Below are 17,633 nucleotides of genomic sequence, written 5' to 3'. Positions count from 1 at the left end.
TCAGACAAAGTCGCGATTAGCAGCGCATATCTTCCGACAACCTATGCTTCGCTCTCCTCTAAATTCGAGAACCATGAGAGAAAACGTGACCGCTGCAAGGATCTCGAGATAAGATGGTCCTATATATCCGTTAGTACACGCCCTTCCACGGGCTCGAAACGAAACATTTCCGGACGGTGCAAACGTTCACACAAACGCGAAAATTTTGCAGCTTTTCATCAATCGCGGTGATCATGGCAAACAAGACGGCGCGCAGGATCAAAGAAGCCCTGACCCTCAAGTCGGACGAGTCCCGCCACGAAGAAATCAGCGCCTGGTCGAACCGCGACCTCATCCCCCTGCCGCCCTCCCGCCGCACCTGGGGCTGGTTCAACTTTTTCGGCTCCTGGTCTTTGTAAGTTTGACTCCCATCATACCACCAAAATGGCGAAAGACCCCAGGGAGTTTTGAGAGAACCAAGTCAACCTATGCCTCAATGCTGAACCCTTCCGCTTTCCAACAGATCGTCTCTCAACGTCGCAACATGGCAGACTCCCAACACGTTTCTTACCCAGGGACTCTCCGTAGGCCAGGCCATGGCCGTCATCGTCGTCTCGCGTGCCCTCTGCTGCTTCTTCGCCATCCTCGTGGCTTGGTGCGGTCTGACCTGGCACATCGGCTTCACCGTCCAGAATAGATACACATGGGGCTTCCGAGCGAGCTTCATACCGCTGCTGCAGCGCATTCTGCTCAACTTCATCTGGACCGCTCTCCAGTGTAAGTGTATCTCCAGTCTTTCCAAGACGACTTCCCCCTTCTGCATACGACAAGATGACTGATCCGGGTTTGAATAGGTTGGAATGGAGGTAAACTAGTAACGTATGATTAGCATCTCCTCCTTGAACGAAGTCTCAAAGACTAATCCATACACCTCTCACAGCGTCTGCCTAACCGCCATCTGGCCCTCCTTCGCAAAGATCCCCAACACCCTCAGCGAAACCACCCCAACAACAACCTACGAACTCCTAGGCTTCACCGTCTTCTGGTTTGTCTCCATTCCCTTTCTCTTCATCCGTCCCGAGCGCTTCAAGAAACCTTTCTTCGTCTCCTCCGTCGCCTGTGGCGCCGCAATGGTCGCCCTCCTCGCCTGGTCCGTAGCCGTCGCGCGAGGGGTCGGTCCCGTCTTCTACCAGGGCGAGAAAGTACCCTCTTCGTCCCGGTGGAGCGCCTCGTGGCTGATGATGGCGGGGATTAACCAGGCTATCGGCGGGAAAGCGGCGGGCATGACGAATAGTAGCGACTTTTCGCGGTACGCGAAGAATAAAAGAGATTATATCGTCGGTACGGTGTCAGTCTATTGGGTTACTGGTGTGCTTGTTTGCCTGGGCGGGCTGGTAACTACCGCGGCGTGTCAGAAAATTTACGGGCAGATTTACTGGAACCCGCCCGATTTGTTGATGGTCATGATGGATCGTGAGTCTTCTTCTGCTCCATTGCCACTCTCCTTTCTCTCCGAGTTTCCTGGATGCCCACTGACATGCCATCCATCTATAGACGGCCAAGGCTCCCCCGGCTCCCGCGCCGCAGTCTTATTCCTCGCCCTCGCCTTCGCCTTCACCTCCATGTTCGAAAACGTCTGCTCTAACGCCGTGGCGGGCGGCATCGACCTCGCCGGCCTCTTCCCGCGCTACCTCGACATCCGCCGCGGCGCCCTCCTCACCTTCGCCGCCGCCTGGGTCATCCAGCCCTGGCAGCTCATCAACCAGGCCGCCACCTTCGTCGCCGTCCTCAACTCGTTTGCCGTCTTCCTCGCGCCCATCATGGGCGTCATGGTCTGCGACTACTTCGTGCTGCGCCGTCGGCGTGTCCGGCTGACGCACCTGTTCAACCCGGAGGGGTCCGATTACTGGTACCGCCACGGTGTCAATTGGAGGGTGATTCCGTGCTGGGTTGCGGGTTGGGCGCCGACGGTGGGCGGGTTGATTGTGAGTGCGGGGGGTGTGGGCGGTGCGCCGGACGCGGTGTACGAGCTGTATTATGTTGCGTTTTTCATCGGATTTATGATTTCGTTTGCTCTGTTTTGGGGAGTGAATGGCTTGTTTCCTGTTGAAGGTCTTGGGGAGTACGATGAGGTCGATGTGTATGGCACGTTTACGGCGAGTGAGGCGGCCAAGTTGGGGGTTACCCCTTGCGAAGAGGAGGCTGCTGTGTCTGGATTTGGCAAGGAAGAGGGCATCGTGACTCTTGCGGGAGAGATTTCGGAGGATGCTTGTGGTGAAGAAAGACGATGGTGGAGTTTGAGACGCCGCTGAGCAGACGATAGATCTGTCGTTCATCGACACGGTCTCTCGACTGTGTACGCGGAAGCATCATCTCAAAGTTAGCTACTTGATGGCTGAATAGATATTTCCTGGCAATTTACGATCTTCAAGGCCACGAAGCAAGACTGTGGTCGTTAGAGGTTCGCATGAGCTGTTGTCAATAGCCAGAGAGTCACGAAGGTCAAAGGAGAGGGTAATTAGAATAATGAAGACAAATAACTCGAAAACTTCCCTCCAACCTTGCAAGCAGCTTAATAATACATTGATCAGTCTATCCCTTCATCATCGCACTTCATTCAGTTCCGTTGATCAATCCCAAGTTTCCCTCCTCAAACCTCTCGAGGACGTAAAGCCACCGAGAATCGCCATCCTGAACCACCTGGTGCGTTCTCGGGAGCTTCAGACAGGAGCTCAGTGAGATTGCCCACGGACCGGCGCTTCTCAATCTGATCGGCAGAAGAGCGCTTCTTGAATTCGGCCTCAGACCGACGCTTGACGAGATAGCTTGCAGAAAAACGCTTCTTGGTCTTGTCCGAAGCTTGGCCTGAACCGCCACTCTTGGAACGTTCATGACCCTGCGACTTCTGGGCTGAAGCACTTGGTACACGCTCCTGCACTTCGGAGAGAGGTTTGTGTGCTCGCTGGTAAGATTGCTGGCGCGAGCGCTCATCGATGCTTGTGGCAACGTTCTCTATGTCGCTGAAAGGGGTTTCGCGGCCCGTCGCCGGTTCGTTGGGATGGACTCTGGCGGAAGTTCGGGTGCCCGACACTTGCTCGGGAGTCTGGCGGTGCCGCTTTCCTTCCTTCTTGCCGCGCAAAGCCGAACTTGGATTTCGTACAAGGTTCTTGGTCTGGTTCTTGGCATTGCTCAATGAACGAGTAACAACCCGGCCCGCAGTCTTCACACCTGACATGATCGAGGAACTCCTCTGAAGAGGCGGCGCAACGTTGGATTCTTCTTCGATGTCGGGGGTCTGTTGGTTCAATGCCAATTGAAGACCAAAGGCGCGGCCCACGGTCTTCATACCTGAGACGAGCGAGCGCCTTCGCCGAGGAGGTGCCTTAACGTCGGATCCTCCTATGGCGCTGGGGAGCTGTTGATGAGATGCAGCTGTGGGTGAATGGGTGTCATGAGGATGAGATGAAGAAGCGACGGCAGATGGATCGGAGCCTTGTGGATCAGAAGAAGGGATGCCGGCTTTCTACGCCTGCCTAGCCCTCTGAGCCTCTAGAATCTCCCGCGCCTCTCTCGCCTCATGTTCCCGGATAGCTTCTTGTTTTCCTGGCACGGGCTCCGCGATAAGTTCCCCATCATCATCGTAGTACCAATCGGGGGCATAGATGATCGGGTCAGCTCTGCCCGATAACGCTTGCATACGAAAAACGTCAAATTGCAATTGCAGGATATCGAAATCGGGGGCTTTGGCGTCTGCTGTGTCAAAAATGTCGACGATCTGGCCGTCGTCGACTGGTCGGGCATCCTTGTCGTGAACAACGTAGTCGTCGTCCCACGGGCTCAAAGTCCGCCATAACTCAGCCAGGTTCTTTGGAAGATTGTCCGGCGTTAAGCCCATCAGTTTTCGTAGCCAGTGGAGTCGAATTCGAATACCGATCGCCTTCCTTGCGCGCTCGCCGTCTTCCTTGGTAGGCTTGATCCCCTGCGGCAGCTCCACCTCCCTCTCCTTGCCCTTGCCCTTGCCCTCGCTGATTCTCTTGGACTTCTTGGAAGGCGTGATCTTGGAACTATCGCTGAGTCTCTTGGTACCAGATCTGGTAGACCTTGAGGAACCCGGCGCTCCGCTCTCCTCGTCAGGTCTCTCGCTAGCGACCTTTGAGGGAGTCGAGGGACCCGCAATGGCGGGTTCTTCCTTTTTGTCCTCTTCGTACAAGAGAGTGACGGGCTCTAAACCAAAAAGTCCCTGGTCCCAAAACTTGTGCAGCATGGGGTGCAACGTGATCATGTTCCGTGACGTGTCGACGATATTGGTCTCGGGATTGACGAGCTTCTTGCGAAGCATTTTGATTCGTTCCTTTCCGAACACTGCGCGTGCAGCGTCAAGTGCATTGGAGCAGCGAGGCCGATTTAGGGTCCAGAACGGCAGTATGTGGCACTTTTCACCGCGCAGGTGGCCGGTAAATGCGCAAACACCGAGATCTCTCTGGGCCGTCTAGCACAAATGAGTTAGTCGAGTCCAGGTTCATTACAAACAGGTGACATACCGCAATTCGATCAGCATTGCTTCGCGAGATTGTACCTGTCTTGACCCATTCTGCCGCCGGGCCCCGGACTGATGATGAAGATGTTAGCCTGTAATAAGTATAGAATGAAAAAAAGAAGGTTGTTGGTATCCGCATCAAAGAAGCGTCTGCCAACTTGGACAATGAAGATGACAGAAATCTGACAATAGTAAAGAAAGAAAATATAGAAAGATAATACTCACATAGCAAGATGAGGGAATTCATCGCGGGGAATGCAAGATTGAGAGTGTAGACCAGGTCGTCGTTGGTCTGCACCTCCGCCAAGAAGGCTCGGAGACGCGGTAAGCTCAGGACCATGAGGTGCGCCCAAACCTCTTTCGTCTGGAGGAGTTCGATCTTATCCTTCTCCTCTCTGATGTCCTCGTGGTTGAGGATTGTGTCCCGAATTTGCTGCACAAGCTCGAATCGCTCGGTGAGGTCCCCTTCCCCATTGTCGCCGAGCCAGCCGTTGTTGTCGCGCGAGGCCATGCTACGTCTGACGTTCGATGTGAAAGATTTTGCCCAACTTCTGCAGTCCCGGTAGGTGGGCTTGAGTTCTGGGTCCTCTCGGTCAAAGCATGCTCTCATGAGAGTCACCAGCTTCTGAAATTCCGCCTCAAAATCCAGCTCGGGGATGGGGCGCGACATGTTGGGATCTAGGTGGTGGCCGGTGCGACTATTGTACCTGCCTGTGTTAGTTTCGGAGAAAGATCACGTGACCGGAGATGGACTCGCCTGATAGAAAAGCTGCGTGACGATTGAAAGTGAAGTTGAAAGTGAGAAGTGTTGGTGGAATGATGGCGAGGGGAGGATAGGGAGGACAACAAATACCTTGATAGTCTATTGATACAGTAAGATGTCTCAAGCCTACTGTGTAAACGACACTGTGTAACAATATCGAGAATCGCCCGGGAATCAGCAAAGGCAGCAAATAGAACAAATGAATACCTTAGCTGCCTCTTGCTTTCTTCCTTGTGGTGAGTTCCCTTTCTTTTCTTCTTTTCCACCTGGCTGTGATTGAAAGTCAAACCAATTGATATGCACAATTTACTTTGCTTTAGGAGCGTTTGCTGCCTCTCAAAGTGCATGATAGCTCCTGGCAAAGCAAAGGGCACCGTGCGGAAGGTAAGGTATGCCTTCACCCGAATGTTCCATTTCAGCCAAGTTACCTTTACCTAGACCTTCGGCGGACGATTATCCAAGGTAGGTACTTACTTACCTTAAGTTCATCGCCTTATCTTTCTTCTTCACAAATCGCCCGAAGACCTTAGCTGATCCAAAAACACCTTTGGCAGATGAATTAGACTTCTTTGAATTTGTCCATCAAAGACTGCACAGAGAGTAGACCACATCAACCACAGAAATAGCACCAAGAGAAACAACACCAAGAGCGTTGACACCAAGGGTAACAATGATAGTAAAAGCAGTAAGAGAACCTTCCATGGAATACCTTAGGTAAGTTGAGGGTCGCCTGTTGCCTAGGTAGGTAGGTAGATACATACCTGGGTACATGTCAAACTGCAGAGGCCCGCCTTTCTCCCATCTTCCATTTCCTCCAGCACCCCAGGGCACCTAGGTACCTTGCAGAATCGTGCCAGCCAGGTCTCACAGGGGTGCCAACGGTGCCACGGTCCCAGAGTGCCCTCGATACCAGAGGTGCCCGCATACTTGCATAGTGCCACGGAAATGCCGGCCTGGTGCCAAAGTGCCACATTTGTGCCACGCAGGTCCCGAAATCCTCGGATTATGCCAGGCCAGCCATAGCAAGTCACTCCTCCGCACATCGTATGTAGACGCATATCCGACAACTCAATTGAAACCTCTATTGTGCTTATAATTATTGCCTGGCTCTGCTTGACCATTGTGCTCATTAAAAAGCCCGGCATCGTCACTCTGCGTGACCCTGCTCCTCCAACATGGCCAGCAATGCGGCATGGTGTTCTTCTGCTTCCTCCTCCAACTTGGCCTGACGCTGGGCATGCTCCTAGCGATGCTCTTGTAGCTGTACCGCGCTTAAGATATCCACTTCTTCATCATCATCGTCATCCTCAACGTCTTCAACGGTCGCTTGGCTGGGCTCGTCTAACCCTGTGGGCGCCGCATCAGATGTGGTATCGTCGGCCTTGGTAGGAGCAGCAGCAGCAGCAGCAGCCAGGCGAGCAGCGGCGATGCGTCGAGCCTCGGTGGCACTGATTCCAACGCTTCCAGTTCCTATGCCTTGGAGTGCCATTTCCTCCATGAGGATCTCACTCGATGTGGGCGACGGCGGGGTAAGGGGTCGCGGGGGGCCTGATTCTGCCATAGTGGGATTGAAACTGTCTGAGTATCTGATTAGTAGACGTCTGCTTGTACACATAACGTCAATAATGTCCATTCTGGAAAGTAAGATATTTGGCTCACACAATAGAGTTCTGTCACTTGGCGTATGTTTGGGTGTGTTTAGGTGTGGATGGATGTGGAAGAAGTCAAACAAATCTGACGTACAAGTTTAACGTAGTGAACGCACAAGACACGGTACACAGACGACGCGGCGCGTAAACCCGCGGTACCAAAGTTATGCTCTCTAAATACTAAGAGAAACTTTACCAGTCAACACAATGAATTCTCTCCTGATATCAAGATACGAAGAGTCCATCTTCTAGCATAATGGATATCATTTATACAAAGATACATCTACTCTTTAACATTTCATAAGAGCTAATCACGTCTAAGTAATCCCTTCACGAATGCAAAGGAAACCTCTTCTGTATTAATTAGAATGTAGTAAGTGCTAGTAAAACCGAACAAAACCTAGCGCGGCAAGTCAGATATATGCATTAGGAGGTTCGGCTCCTAATAGTTAATGCATACATCCTGACCATCAATAACTGAATGAAAGAAAGGAAACAATATGTGCCCAGAGAGGCTATTGCCGTGACCTCTCTTGATAGAGGTAAGCGAAGAATGCAATGTTGTGCCTGGCCCTCCACATAGGAGGCAGCGAGGCGGGTATGTCAACATGAAGAAAGAAATCGGTGTGACGGCGGCTACTACATGTGGCCACGATGACGGCAACGAGCCTGCTCGAAGGGAGAGACGCTGCCCTCGGTCTGGCTGTTATCATCGAGAGCGTGGCGGATGTTGCGCATCTCAAAGATGCGGCGGTTTTATGTAGTCGACGGAGAGCCATCGTCAGTCATACCATCGTAACCGAAGGGGTTATCGTCGGCACTAGGAGGAGGGGGCATGGGGAGGTTCTGGATGAATGTTAGTTAGCAATGTATGGTGGGCTGAGTTGCATCAAGTGTTCAAACATACCATGACCAGAGTAGAGCGGGCACCGGACACATCGACAGACGCGGCCTTGCCGGTGGCCTTGGACATCTTAGGGGAGATGAGCGCGAATGACTTGATAGTCACGTACTTGAACTCCTCCATATAGCCCCAACCGACGAAGCTGGACTTGATGTTATTGCGCTGGTTGTGGTCTTGCTTCCAAGCCTTAACTCCAAGCTTAGCAGGACGAATACCATCTTCGTTAGCAGGGTTGAGCTCATCCTCAAGAGACCAAGGCTTGATGAGCATGGGCACCAAGCTCAAGTAGATAGTCTCAATGAAGAAGTATCCAGGAGGGTGGGAAGCCTTGGTACGGTTGAAGTCAACCATATCCTTAACATGGAAGAAGATTGCCTTAAAGGTGGTAGCATCGAGGCGAGAGAGCAATAACTCGGTGAGCTTCGCCTTGTTCTCATCGCTGTAATCAACGACCCAGCCCACGATCTCAGGATGAGAGGTCGCAACCTCAACGACCCAGGGCTATGTACATCAATGTCAGTAAGATGTATTAACGATGTCAAGAAAGCAAAGAAAACATCCGTAAGCATGGCGCCAGAACATATGAGACTTGGCAGTCTTGAACCGATCGGTGAGATAGTTCCGGATGCTCATGTGACGTAAGGAGTCTATCGGAGTATCAGGAGAGGCCATCTTGGCATAGTAGCCGACGAACACATCGGTGCACCAGACAAACAGCATCTCGCAGTAGTAGGCATTCACAGCCTAGGTCTCCTCGGTAGTAGCATCGGCGGGCAACTCCTTGCCAGGAGCCTTAATAGGGACCATCGAAGACGGCGTTCTCGACATCATCTTGAGAGCCAGCAATCTTCATGCGGCCGGTATGTCTATCCCAAGCAATGGCGACAGCGGGATTCTCGCGGAGGCGGATCAAGTTGGCACGAGTAGGCTCGTAGAACAGGCTAGGATTGCTGGACTCCAAGGTCACACTGGGAGTGAGGAGATGAGCATTGCCAGCAAGACTAGGCTAGGTCTCATCATTCACGCCGAGCGAGTCCGCATGTCCAGCGAGGCTGTCATCGGTGTTACTGCGGGGGGAGAACTCGTGCGCCAGAGGAGGCTCCCTTGGGAGTAGGAGTAGTAACGGGAGTCTTTCTCTAAATATATGAAAGCAGAAATTAGCTACCTTGTTAATTGTGACTTAATGTTGTAGAACTAACCGGAGTACGACGTCGAGCAGGGTTGGGGGCAGGTATCTCCTACTCCTCGTCTTCATCGACGGGAGGGTCGCGGGTACGGCGGCTAGACATGGCGATGTGATGATTGAGTCGAGTGCTCTTGATGCTGTGTGATAGTGTAGAAGGCATAGAAGGTGATTGTACTTTAGCAGCAGCAGAAGACACTTGAAGAGGTAGAGGTAGAGAGAAAACTCGCGATGGTTAAGAAGGAAGAGTTTCTTCGCGGTGGGTAGGTAGGAAGGGGAGTGTTTTTATGTATATAAGGATAGGGAAGAATTTGAAAAATAGAAATCAAGACTGCCTGACCACACGTGATCTAGAATAATGAGGGTCTCAGAAAAATCTGAAGTCGTAATATTCCGTTGTTTATTCTCGAAGGTGGAGGTTGAGCCTTCCTTTCACCATTTCAACCTCCCACCTTTCAACTTCCACCTTCCACCCACCTTACGCAAGCACCCCTCAACAAACACACACAGAGAGACATGGCATATAACTCAAAGGAAAATTCTTTCTCAGACGGCCACATCAAAGAAATCGTCAAAGCCAATCTCAAGTTTATCGCATCTAGTCCGCGGTAGGTAAATATAGACTGACTTCCCATCACAGACTAAGCATCCTTATCGCAGCAACACAACACCACCGCAAGGCAAAACAGGCAATTTGATGTCTCACTATGGGACCAAAAAAGCCTAACTTTGCCCCGGGGGCCGCGAAGTCCTTCAAATCGAAGGGTACATCGCACATACCTGCCCTCCACTTATCTCGCGACACATCCTCAGGCTCCCAAGACGTCCAGTCTCAGTCTCAATCTCTCGATTATTACGACGACTATGGCGATTCAGGCGCCTTACAGAGCGGTTTAGAGACAGAGGATGTTCAAATGATGGATGCCGACGACGCTTCGATTACCGCCGAGGAAGAAGGGGGCGAAGAAGACACGGGTGCAGATGCAGACAATGAAGACGAGGAGGAGGATGAGCCTGACATTGGAGAGATCGATGCGGTCGAAGAGATAGTCGATGAGAAGGAATCCAAGGCCGCGGCAGAGTATGCTGAGCGTTACTTCGATAATGTGGACGACGACTCACAAGATGATGCCATTGGTATCTTCGACACACATCAACCTGTCGACCTTGCCCATGACGCCGAGCAATCTCAAGAACCCCAGTCGGCGCTAACATCAGGCAGCGCTACATCGATATCTGACTCTCCTGCGACACCATCATCAGGCTTTATACTCCGCCTCCGATGCCTGGATCGAGAAGGGCATCCGACTTTGCGTCCCAAGATACATCCATCTTCTTGAAGCATCACAGGGTTAACCAGCCCCTGAGTGCCTTTGACATAGCTCTCGGTCTAATGACCCACATTCGTGGCATGAGTAATGCCAACTGGACAATCATCCGAGAGATTCTACGGCTTCCTAAGTCACCAGGAGATAGCCGCGTGCCCCTTAAGAATCTCCCAAAGGCACTCGCCACTACCAAGGCTTCGGTCACACGCCAACTTCCACTCATCGATATGCGCGTTATGGACGTGCTTTTGAAGATAGAGAAGCTTCCGACCATGAATGAGACGCAGAAGGAGAAGGCGAAGCAGAATGAAGTCTTGACTGCCAAGCTGTTCTTCTTTAATCCGGTCAGCTTGTTCACGTCGATCCTCGTATCAGATCTCGCTAAGAAGATGCACTTCGACATGGCCTACTTCGTTGACTCGCCTTCGGAACTCTATCACTCTCATACTTGGTCTGGGTCGATCCGGACGACTTCCGGCATCTATGCACACTCCATCAACGAGGACCTCACTCTAGGGGACCCCATCTTCCCCTCTAACTTCGTCTACTTCGTCTGTTGCCAGGCTGATTGTCGATGCGCAAATTCCAACGCATCCGACTACTCATTTTACCATGTCGGAAGAGTCTATGGAGTCGGCAAGGACTTTAAATCCCGCAGCCTCCGCAACAAGGCAACCCCGCGTAGTAGCATTGTCCTCCAGATCGAGATAACATTCACTACATCCCTCAAAAGTTTACTATCGACTTTTGCCCTATCACGCGCGATCTCTTTCACGGTAAAGCAATAGATGACCCGAGCTACATGCCTCCAGAGACCCAGTGCGGTAAACTTAAGGCACCTCATCAGAAGTATACACCGAAGCGGCCCAAGATGAAGGATCAGCATAACGACTTCCTTGTTCGCCGCATCATTCTTGATAATCTCGAAGTTGACCCCCTGTGCCATACAAATCCCATCCGAGCTGAGCTTGAGCTCGAGTACTATAGCCGAAAGATCTTCACAGAGAAGTGAGACACTACAAAGGACGGCAGTAAGAAGGTCATGTCTTACCCTGTCATGACATTCATTGATAGCTTTAGGTTGTTCCGAAACTCTCAATACGCCTTAGTTGGTTTCTATATGACTCCTGCTGCCCTCAACTCCAATGATTGAAACCGCAGAGCCAACACCTTTCTTATCTTTATGAGCCCCCATGGGTCAATGTTTGAGGAGGTCGTCGGCACCGCACTCAATGTCATCATGCCCTTAGACAAGTGCACCAGCGTTATCATTGATAATAAGGAGATCTACTTATCCGTCTTCACTCTCACTCATCTTAGAGACATGCCGCAGCAAAACACCAACTCGGGAGTCTTGGGCCCCACCGCAGCCAAGTTTTGTCGATTTTGCTACGTCGGTAAGAAAACATCAGTCACTGCCATCAAGGACATCAAACCGACGGGCATGATTGACTTTAATGATATCCGCAATGGCCGCTACCACTACCAGGACCGAGAGATGCGTCACCACGCCGAGACATTGTCTACCACCGAAAAACAAGCCTATATGTCCCAGTGGGGTATAACGAAGCCATCAACGCTCGAAGATATCTCTCCTACTCTCAATCCGGTCATGAACCGAGTCCCAGATGCTGCCTACTCAGAGGACAATAGTTTTACAAATCTCTTTCATGATTTGCTCATGGGCGGCATTATGACTAAGGCCGCTGTGAAAGACTATGGTTGACTGATACGATCGTGGAAGTAGCCCACAGGCTGGAACCGCATTCCATCGCCAGTCAATTATCTCGGGAGCTATAGCTTGTCGGAGCATGCACTATGGTCTGTTATTGTGCCTAGGCTGCTCAACTACTGGCTCAAGGAGGAGCACATCCAGACCAAGTTCTGGAATACAGCTATCCTTCATAAAGAACTTCAAGGTCGCACTATAACTGAGTACATCGTGGCTACTGCAGCTACCGTGGCTCGAAGCAACAGCACCTTGATGCCTCCTCGTCATATGCCTGACGACTTCATCTCTCCAGACGATACATACGACAACTCGACTACAGCGCGCTCGATGTTTCAACAACTCTATGTCTGGGCATCATCCCGTCTAGTCGCCACCAGAGCTCAGAGCCGGTCAAGAAGTCAGACTAGATCGGAAAGTCAGACTCGTACACAGTCTACAAATTCAGTTGCATCTAATAAGTCAGGTTTCGAGCAGACTCTCGAGACAAGGATCCTACAACATCAGAATGATGACCCGGCATTCCGTGAGATCATGCGCAAGGATCTACGACGAGAGAAAGGGTCCACACCGGAGCCGAAGGAGCCCCAGCTTCCACCGAAGAAAGGTAGAGGCAAGGCGACGTAGAAAGTCGACCCAGACGAGCATCTCAATTGGCTCGGCTATGCAATCAGGCCCATTGTCCACATTAGAGTCCACCACGCCATGTTCGTCGAAGAGTATGGTCGTGCATCCAACTTGGACACTCTAATTGGACAGAATGAGCATCGGTAAGTCAAATCATGCTTGATTTTCGAGACTAACTTGAGGTCATCACGATTTCGTGCATTCGTTGAGTTGGGTGGTGTTAGCGGCGTGGCGGTCTTCGGGAGAATGTCGGCTGTCGAGCGCACGTGAGCCGCGAAAGCCACAATGCCACACAAGTAGGCGCCTCACGTCTGCGAAAATTTCCCCACGTCCACATTCGTCACCCACTTCACATCAATTATCACCTCACCTTATCCATCAATTACGGTCGCATCTATGTATTTCTACGGGCTCAAGCTCACTCATGTTTTCCCAGGCTATTCAAAAAAAAAAAATTTGTATACCAGACGAATCTCCGTGAGGTTGAGCGGGTCCTTCTCTCCAAGGTCAAAAGTAAGTAGTGCCCCGCCCTTAAAAGGTATTTAAGCAACCCTATAGTCTTTAAACCCCATAAATTACTCTCTTCTACTTATTTATAATAATAACTTAAAAAACTATAAACTCTAGCTTTTTTATTAACTTTAATAAATAATAATCTTCTAATTATTAAAATTAAAAATAATAATATTTAAACTCGTATTTAAAAATAATAATATTATTAATCCCTAATTTCTATAACTAATTACTTATTATAAATAATATTTAAATACTAAAAATTTTATTTATAAGTATAGTTTATATTAAAGTACTAACCTTATTATTTTATTTATAATTAATTAAAATAATAATAACTTTTATTAAAAAACCTTAATTTTAATTAATTAGATCGACTTTTTATAATTAATAAGTAGATTTTATAATAAATTAAAATAATTATTTTATTTATAAGCTTCGAAGCCTTATTTTATAAATTAAATATATTTTATTAAAAAATAAATTATTAATATTTAAAATATTTTTTTAAAAAATATTTTAATTCAAAAATAAAATAGGGTAATTAAGTATAAAATAAGTAAAGTATTTTAAGTATTTTAATATATTAATATTATTAATATAGGAGTAAGAAGTAATAAACTTAATTTATTAATTATAATTTTAAAAGGGTTAAAAGGGGGGATTAGTTAGCTTATTAAAAGATATAGACCTAGCTTGAGTAGTAATATATCCTATTAAAGGACGTAGATCTATACTAAATGTGAACTACCCAGAGTCTCTCCAACGTCAATCACAGATTGACAGCTCGGCTCCTGGTCCTGGGCGCCTACGACAAGAAGCATGCGGATCTGGCCAATCAACTAAGAAGAATCTACCGCGCTTGTCCCTTTTTGTTCGAGAGCATCACGGCCCGTTCCGATCAGCGGGGCCTAGATGAACAGTTTGCGGCTGTAGGTTTGGACGAGGACGACTTTGAGCACGAGGAGTTCGTGGCGCCCGCTGCTAACGAAGCTGAAGCATCAGACGTCCAACAGCACTTCGACGCATCTGTTCGTGTTGCCATTACGTCAAAGGCAATCAGACAGAGCCGTCGTCGCGTCAATGACGGTCATCCTCTCCCAGTGTCACCATCCAACGACTTCCGCAATAGCTTCATCTCCTATTTGCGCGAGGCATACTGCCGCCATATAACAGATCCCCAACATGTACGGACTATCTCGTGGACCGATGATCAGATGGTATAAGAAGGTTTCCTTCTCCGACAGGTACGTCGTTGAATTCTTTTCCCTCGCTGTCCTATCACTATTTTTTCGAGTTTTCCTTGAGTTTGAACTTATATACTTGAGTTCTAGCTTACAGCCAGCAGTTTCGTATCCTTAGATGACTTTAAGCTTGCATCCAAAGAGTCTCAGATGCTCCGATGACTTGGAGCTTGCATTCAAAATATTTCGGATACTCAGATAACTTTGGGAGTACATCCAAAGAGTATGAGTTACTCAGATGACTTTGATCTCTCATGCGCTAGTTTTCGATTTCCCAGACAACTTTAAACTCGCAGCTCTAAGCTCAAGCTCGCAGCTGTGGATTTAGGTCGACAGAAGGTTCGTTTCTTCGCAGTCTCACTTTCTGTTGACCTGAACCTACAGCTGCGAACCTGAACTCAGGGCCACGAGCTATGTAGTCGTTTGTCTTACTCGAAATCGAGACTTCGGTGCATTCAGACGACGACGTCTGAAGATCCGATCTCCAAGGAGACCAATCATGGTCTATCCCTACACCATTTCAACCATCAGGCTGGTCATTCTGGAGACGACGCGAAACTGATAGGGAACTACCTTGTCTTGCGGGAATTAGACAAAATCGAGCGACCTAGAGAATACATTACGACATTCATGGTACTTCTGACAATGGCACTTACCTCACCTTACCTATAGGTCCCAGTGGACGGGAGGGTGAGGTGAGATGTCAGCGGCGGGAGAGATCCCTATCCATAGACCTGGACATGCACGTGTGCTTCACGCGAGACCAGAACTCAGCTGCTAACTCATGACGTGCATCGCAGGGAGTTCCATCGTCGTACCTACAAGGTTGGCGATTACGTTGAGTTCAACAGGGCCTCGTCTCCAGACGACGGCAATATGGAGACCAGTGACACCGAAGACGAGTCTCAGCTTGGCCGCATCGATGGCGTCTTCCTCCACAAGCATGACCAAACCGGCCGCGCATTCCTTGTACTTACCAAGGCGACTATCTCTGAGGATGACCACCCGCACCTTGGTCTGCCTTATGTCGACGATGATAGAGAGCAAATCATCATTGGTTTACTCGCTATCGATCCTCTCTCTAAGGGTCAGTACATCATCGATGACTGCGTGGTCGAGGGCCAGGAGACCCGACAGCTCTGGGTCACCTGGGACGTCAAGCTCATTTAATACCCGTGGACGTGGGCCGCCACATATCCGCCGTTCTATGGGCCGGGCCGTCCTATGGGCCGCTCCACTGGCCCGGATGGGCTTCATGTAGTGGAGCCCATACCTAACCTCCTTACCTTGTTGCTCTAGTCCTCTTGAGGTCGGGCTGGCTGAAAGGGCGAAGTACAAGCACTGCATGAAGCTTATCCAAGGCCGTATGAGCTGCGAGAAGAAAATAGATAGCGAGTATTGCTAGATCCATATCTGGAGGTTTGAGCAAGGGGTTCAAATGCATCCAAATCTTTTCCAAGAGTGGCAAGGATAGCACCAAAGACCGCACTGCATTACACGCGGGTGAATTTCTATTGCTGTCGGAAATCCTCATCATACCTCACTTATAGATGGAAGTTGACGAAGCGACTACCTGTGGTCCATGTAAGTTAATCATCTCACCCAACGATATGATTGGTCCTCATTAACCACCTCATGAACAGCGCGTCTACTTACTCTGGCGGCAAGGACAGCACCAAAGACCGCGCTGCTTTACACGTCGTCGGTGTTTCACCTTCTTCCATGTCCCATCCCACATCACCACATCACCACATCTCCACATCTCCACATGGAATTGACAAAGCGACTACCTGCCCGTGGTCCCTAGGTGTAAGTCACCCAAGCATCTCATCTACCATGATCAGCCTCATTGACCATCGAATAGCGCGTCTGTTGCCTCTACCTAGTCTGGCGGCGAGGATAGCGCCAAAGATAGCGCTGCATTACCATGGATGGCCGGTAAGCCTGCCCATCTTTCTCATTCAATTGAACTCACTAACAATGATTGATGCAGTATCTTGCTCATTACGGAAAAGGAATTCGGATTTGTACTACGGAATTGACTTGAGTGGAATTGACTTTGCGGCATTCGGACTTTGGTAGTGGATTTTAATTGACTTGGTGGTTTTCGGAATTGCCGGTTAGGTGGGCGGCAGAGCCGGGCAGTTGTACCAATGTATTCAATAGGACTGCACAGGAATGAATATGCATCAAAGAAATATGCAATTGCAGAGCAATGTGGACCCGACCCGGTGGAACCTGAGAACTGCATGTGGGACCGTGGCACCGCTGGCACCACCCCTCTGCGTGGCACCGTGCCTCCCCTTGGCACCTCGCCTGTGCATGGCACCGTATCGTGACCGTTGTCTGGTTTTGGCACCACGCCCATTACTGGCACCTAGCCACTATACGGCACCGTGGGAGCACTGCAAATGGTCCCCACAAGTGGACGGTGGGACTGAGACGAATCCCGCGCCGTCCAAGTGGCAGTGGGTGGTAGCTTCGGTAGCAGTAGTGGCGTCAGTAGCAGTGGTGGCTGGTGGTTAGTGGCGCGGCGCAATTCGTAGTAAATGCATGGATTATTAGCGTCGCATAAATGCATGGCAGTCCCGTGACCTGGAGCACCCCGATCCGGATCCGCGTGCACGGCCCCGATTGTATGGGGCTCCACCCTGCGACGCTCATGGCGCTGGACGACGGTTACTGCATACCTAGGTACCTACGGCGGTCGCTCTCTGAGTTACCCCTATTACCTCAGCGATGGTCCATGAGAGCCCTACGACCATCGTTACCTACCTTACACAACCACTAAATACCCTCCGCCACTCCCGGTAAGGTAGTTACGTTCCCGACGTCTCAGCGCTACCCTACCCACTTTAGGCACTAGTCTTTCTAAACTCACCTCCGTTTGACGCGCATTAAGCATCGTGCCATCGAATCAACCGCAACCTTACAATGCCCACGACGTCGGTGCAGTTGCCGCCGCGGAAACGGCGCAAAACGCAGCTTGCCTGCAACCCATGCCGCGCTCGTAAGTCTGGATGCGATGGAGCGCGCCCGGTGTGTTCTTCTTGTACATCCAGAGGTTGGCAGCCACGGTGCACATATCAAGAATCCGTCTTGCATGCGTCATCGACACCGTACGTGCCGTGGGTTTTCTGGTCCTTCATCTCTAGCCCAAAATGGACATCACCTTGG

At 50.1% G+C, this 17,633-nt stretch overlaps 9 protein-coding genes across 9 annotated transcripts; 4 read left to right on the top strand and 5 right to left on the bottom strand.

Annotated features, from left to right (window-relative positions):
• Positions 1 to 233: 233 nt before the first annotated feature.
• Positions 234 to 2,291, top strand: N0V96_008204 (uncharacterized protein; the record flags this gene model as incomplete). The annotated part of the gene is made up of 5 exons (XM_053192829.2): positions 234 to 394; positions 503 to 756; positions 834 to 858; positions 920 to 1,452; positions 1,534 to 2,291. The coding sequence occupies 5 exons, from the start codon at positions 234 to 236 to the stop codon at positions 2,289 to 2,291; spliced, it is 1,731 nt and encodes a 576-aa protein (XP_053049769.2).
• Positions 2,292 to 2,629: 338 nt separating this feature from the next.
• N0V96_008203 (uncharacterized protein) lies at positions 2,630 to 3,325 on the bottom strand (the record flags this gene model as incomplete). The annotated part of the gene is made up of 1 exon (XM_053192830.2): positions 2,630 to 3,325. One exon carries the CDS (start codon positions 3,323 to 3,325, stop codon positions 2,630 to 2,632), a length of 696 nt encoding a protein of 231 aa, XP_053049770.2.
• A 177-nt stretch (positions 3,326 to 3,502) lies between these two features.
• N0V96_008202 (uncharacterized protein) lies at positions 3,503 to 5,186 on the bottom strand (the record flags this gene model as incomplete). The annotated part of the gene is made up of 3 exons (XM_053192831.2): positions 3,503 to 4,468; positions 4,521 to 4,588; positions 4,742 to 5,186. The coding sequence occupies 3 exons, from the start codon at positions 5,184 to 5,186 to the stop codon at positions 3,503 to 3,505; spliced, it is 1,479 nt and encodes a 492-aa protein (XP_053049771.2).
• A 1,336-nt stretch (positions 5,187 to 6,522) lies between these two features.
• Positions 6,523 to 6,894, bottom strand: N0V96_008201 (uncharacterized protein; the record flags this gene model as incomplete). The annotated part of the gene is made up of 2 exons (XM_053192832.2): positions 6,523 to 6,857; positions 6,891 to 6,894. 2 exons carry the CDS (start codon positions 6,892 to 6,894, stop codon positions 6,523 to 6,525), a joined length of 339 nt encoding a protein of 112 aa, XP_053049772.2.
• Positions 6,895 to 7,684: 790 nt separating this feature from the next.
• On the bottom strand, positions 7,685 to 8,552 carry N0V96_008200 (uncharacterized protein; the record flags this gene model as incomplete). The annotated part of the gene is made up of 3 exons (XM_065758252.1): positions 7,685 to 7,774; positions 7,836 to 8,333; positions 8,544 to 8,552. The coding sequence occupies 3 exons, from the start codon at positions 8,550 to 8,552 to the stop codon at positions 7,685 to 7,687; spliced, it is 597 nt and encodes a 198-aa protein (XP_065613007.1).
• Positions 8,553 to 8,625: 73 nt separating this feature from the next.
• On the bottom strand, positions 8,626 to 9,121 carry N0V96_008199 (uncharacterized protein; the record flags this gene model as incomplete). Its single annotated transcript, XM_053192834.1, has 2 exons — positions 8,626 to 8,833; positions 9,075 to 9,121. The coding sequence occupies 2 exons, from the start codon at positions 9,119 to 9,121 to the stop codon at positions 8,626 to 8,628; spliced, it is 255 nt and encodes an 84-aa protein (XP_053049774.1).
• A 601-nt stretch (positions 9,122 to 9,722) lies between these two features.
• On the top strand, positions 9,723 to 11,355 carry N0V96_008198 (uncharacterized protein; the record flags this gene model as incomplete). Its single annotated transcript, XM_065758251.1, has 4 exons — positions 9,723 to 9,780; positions 9,829 to 10,216; positions 10,279 to 11,024; positions 11,132 to 11,355. The coding sequence occupies 4 exons, from the start codon at positions 9,723 to 9,725 to the stop codon at positions 11,353 to 11,355; spliced, it is 1,416 nt and encodes a 471-aa protein (XP_065613006.1).
• Positions 11,356 to 11,544: 189 nt separating this feature from the next.
• Positions 11,545 to 12,069, top strand: N0V96_008197 (uncharacterized protein; the record flags this gene model as incomplete). The annotated part of the gene is made up of 1 exon (XM_053192836.2): positions 11,545 to 12,069. One exon carries the CDS (start codon positions 11,545 to 11,547, stop codon positions 12,067 to 12,069), a length of 525 nt encoding a protein of 174 aa, XP_053049776.1.
• Positions 12,070 to 14,397: 2,328 nt separating this feature from the next.
• N0V96_008196 (uncharacterized protein) lies at positions 14,398 to 15,626 on the top strand (the record flags this gene model as incomplete). The annotated part of the gene is made up of 2 exons (XM_053193749.2): positions 14,398 to 14,459; positions 15,257 to 15,626. The coding sequence occupies 2 exons, from the start codon at positions 14,398 to 14,400 to the stop codon at positions 15,624 to 15,626; spliced, it is 432 nt and encodes a 143-aa protein (XP_053048694.2).
• Positions 15,627 to 17,633: the final 2,007 nt, after the last annotated feature.

This window comes from Colletotrichum fioriniae, assembly GCF_027942845.1.
Source record: "Colletotrichum fioriniae strain IMI 355084 chromosome Unknown scaffold_10, whole genome shotgun sequence".
Classification (NCBI taxonomy): Eukaryota; Fungi; Ascomycota; class Sordariomycetes; order Glomerellales; family Glomerellaceae; genus Colletotrichum; species Colletotrichum fioriniae.
The sequence above is the reverse complement of the archived record's forward strand: the minus strand, read 5'-3'. Positions and strand labels throughout refer to the sequence as shown.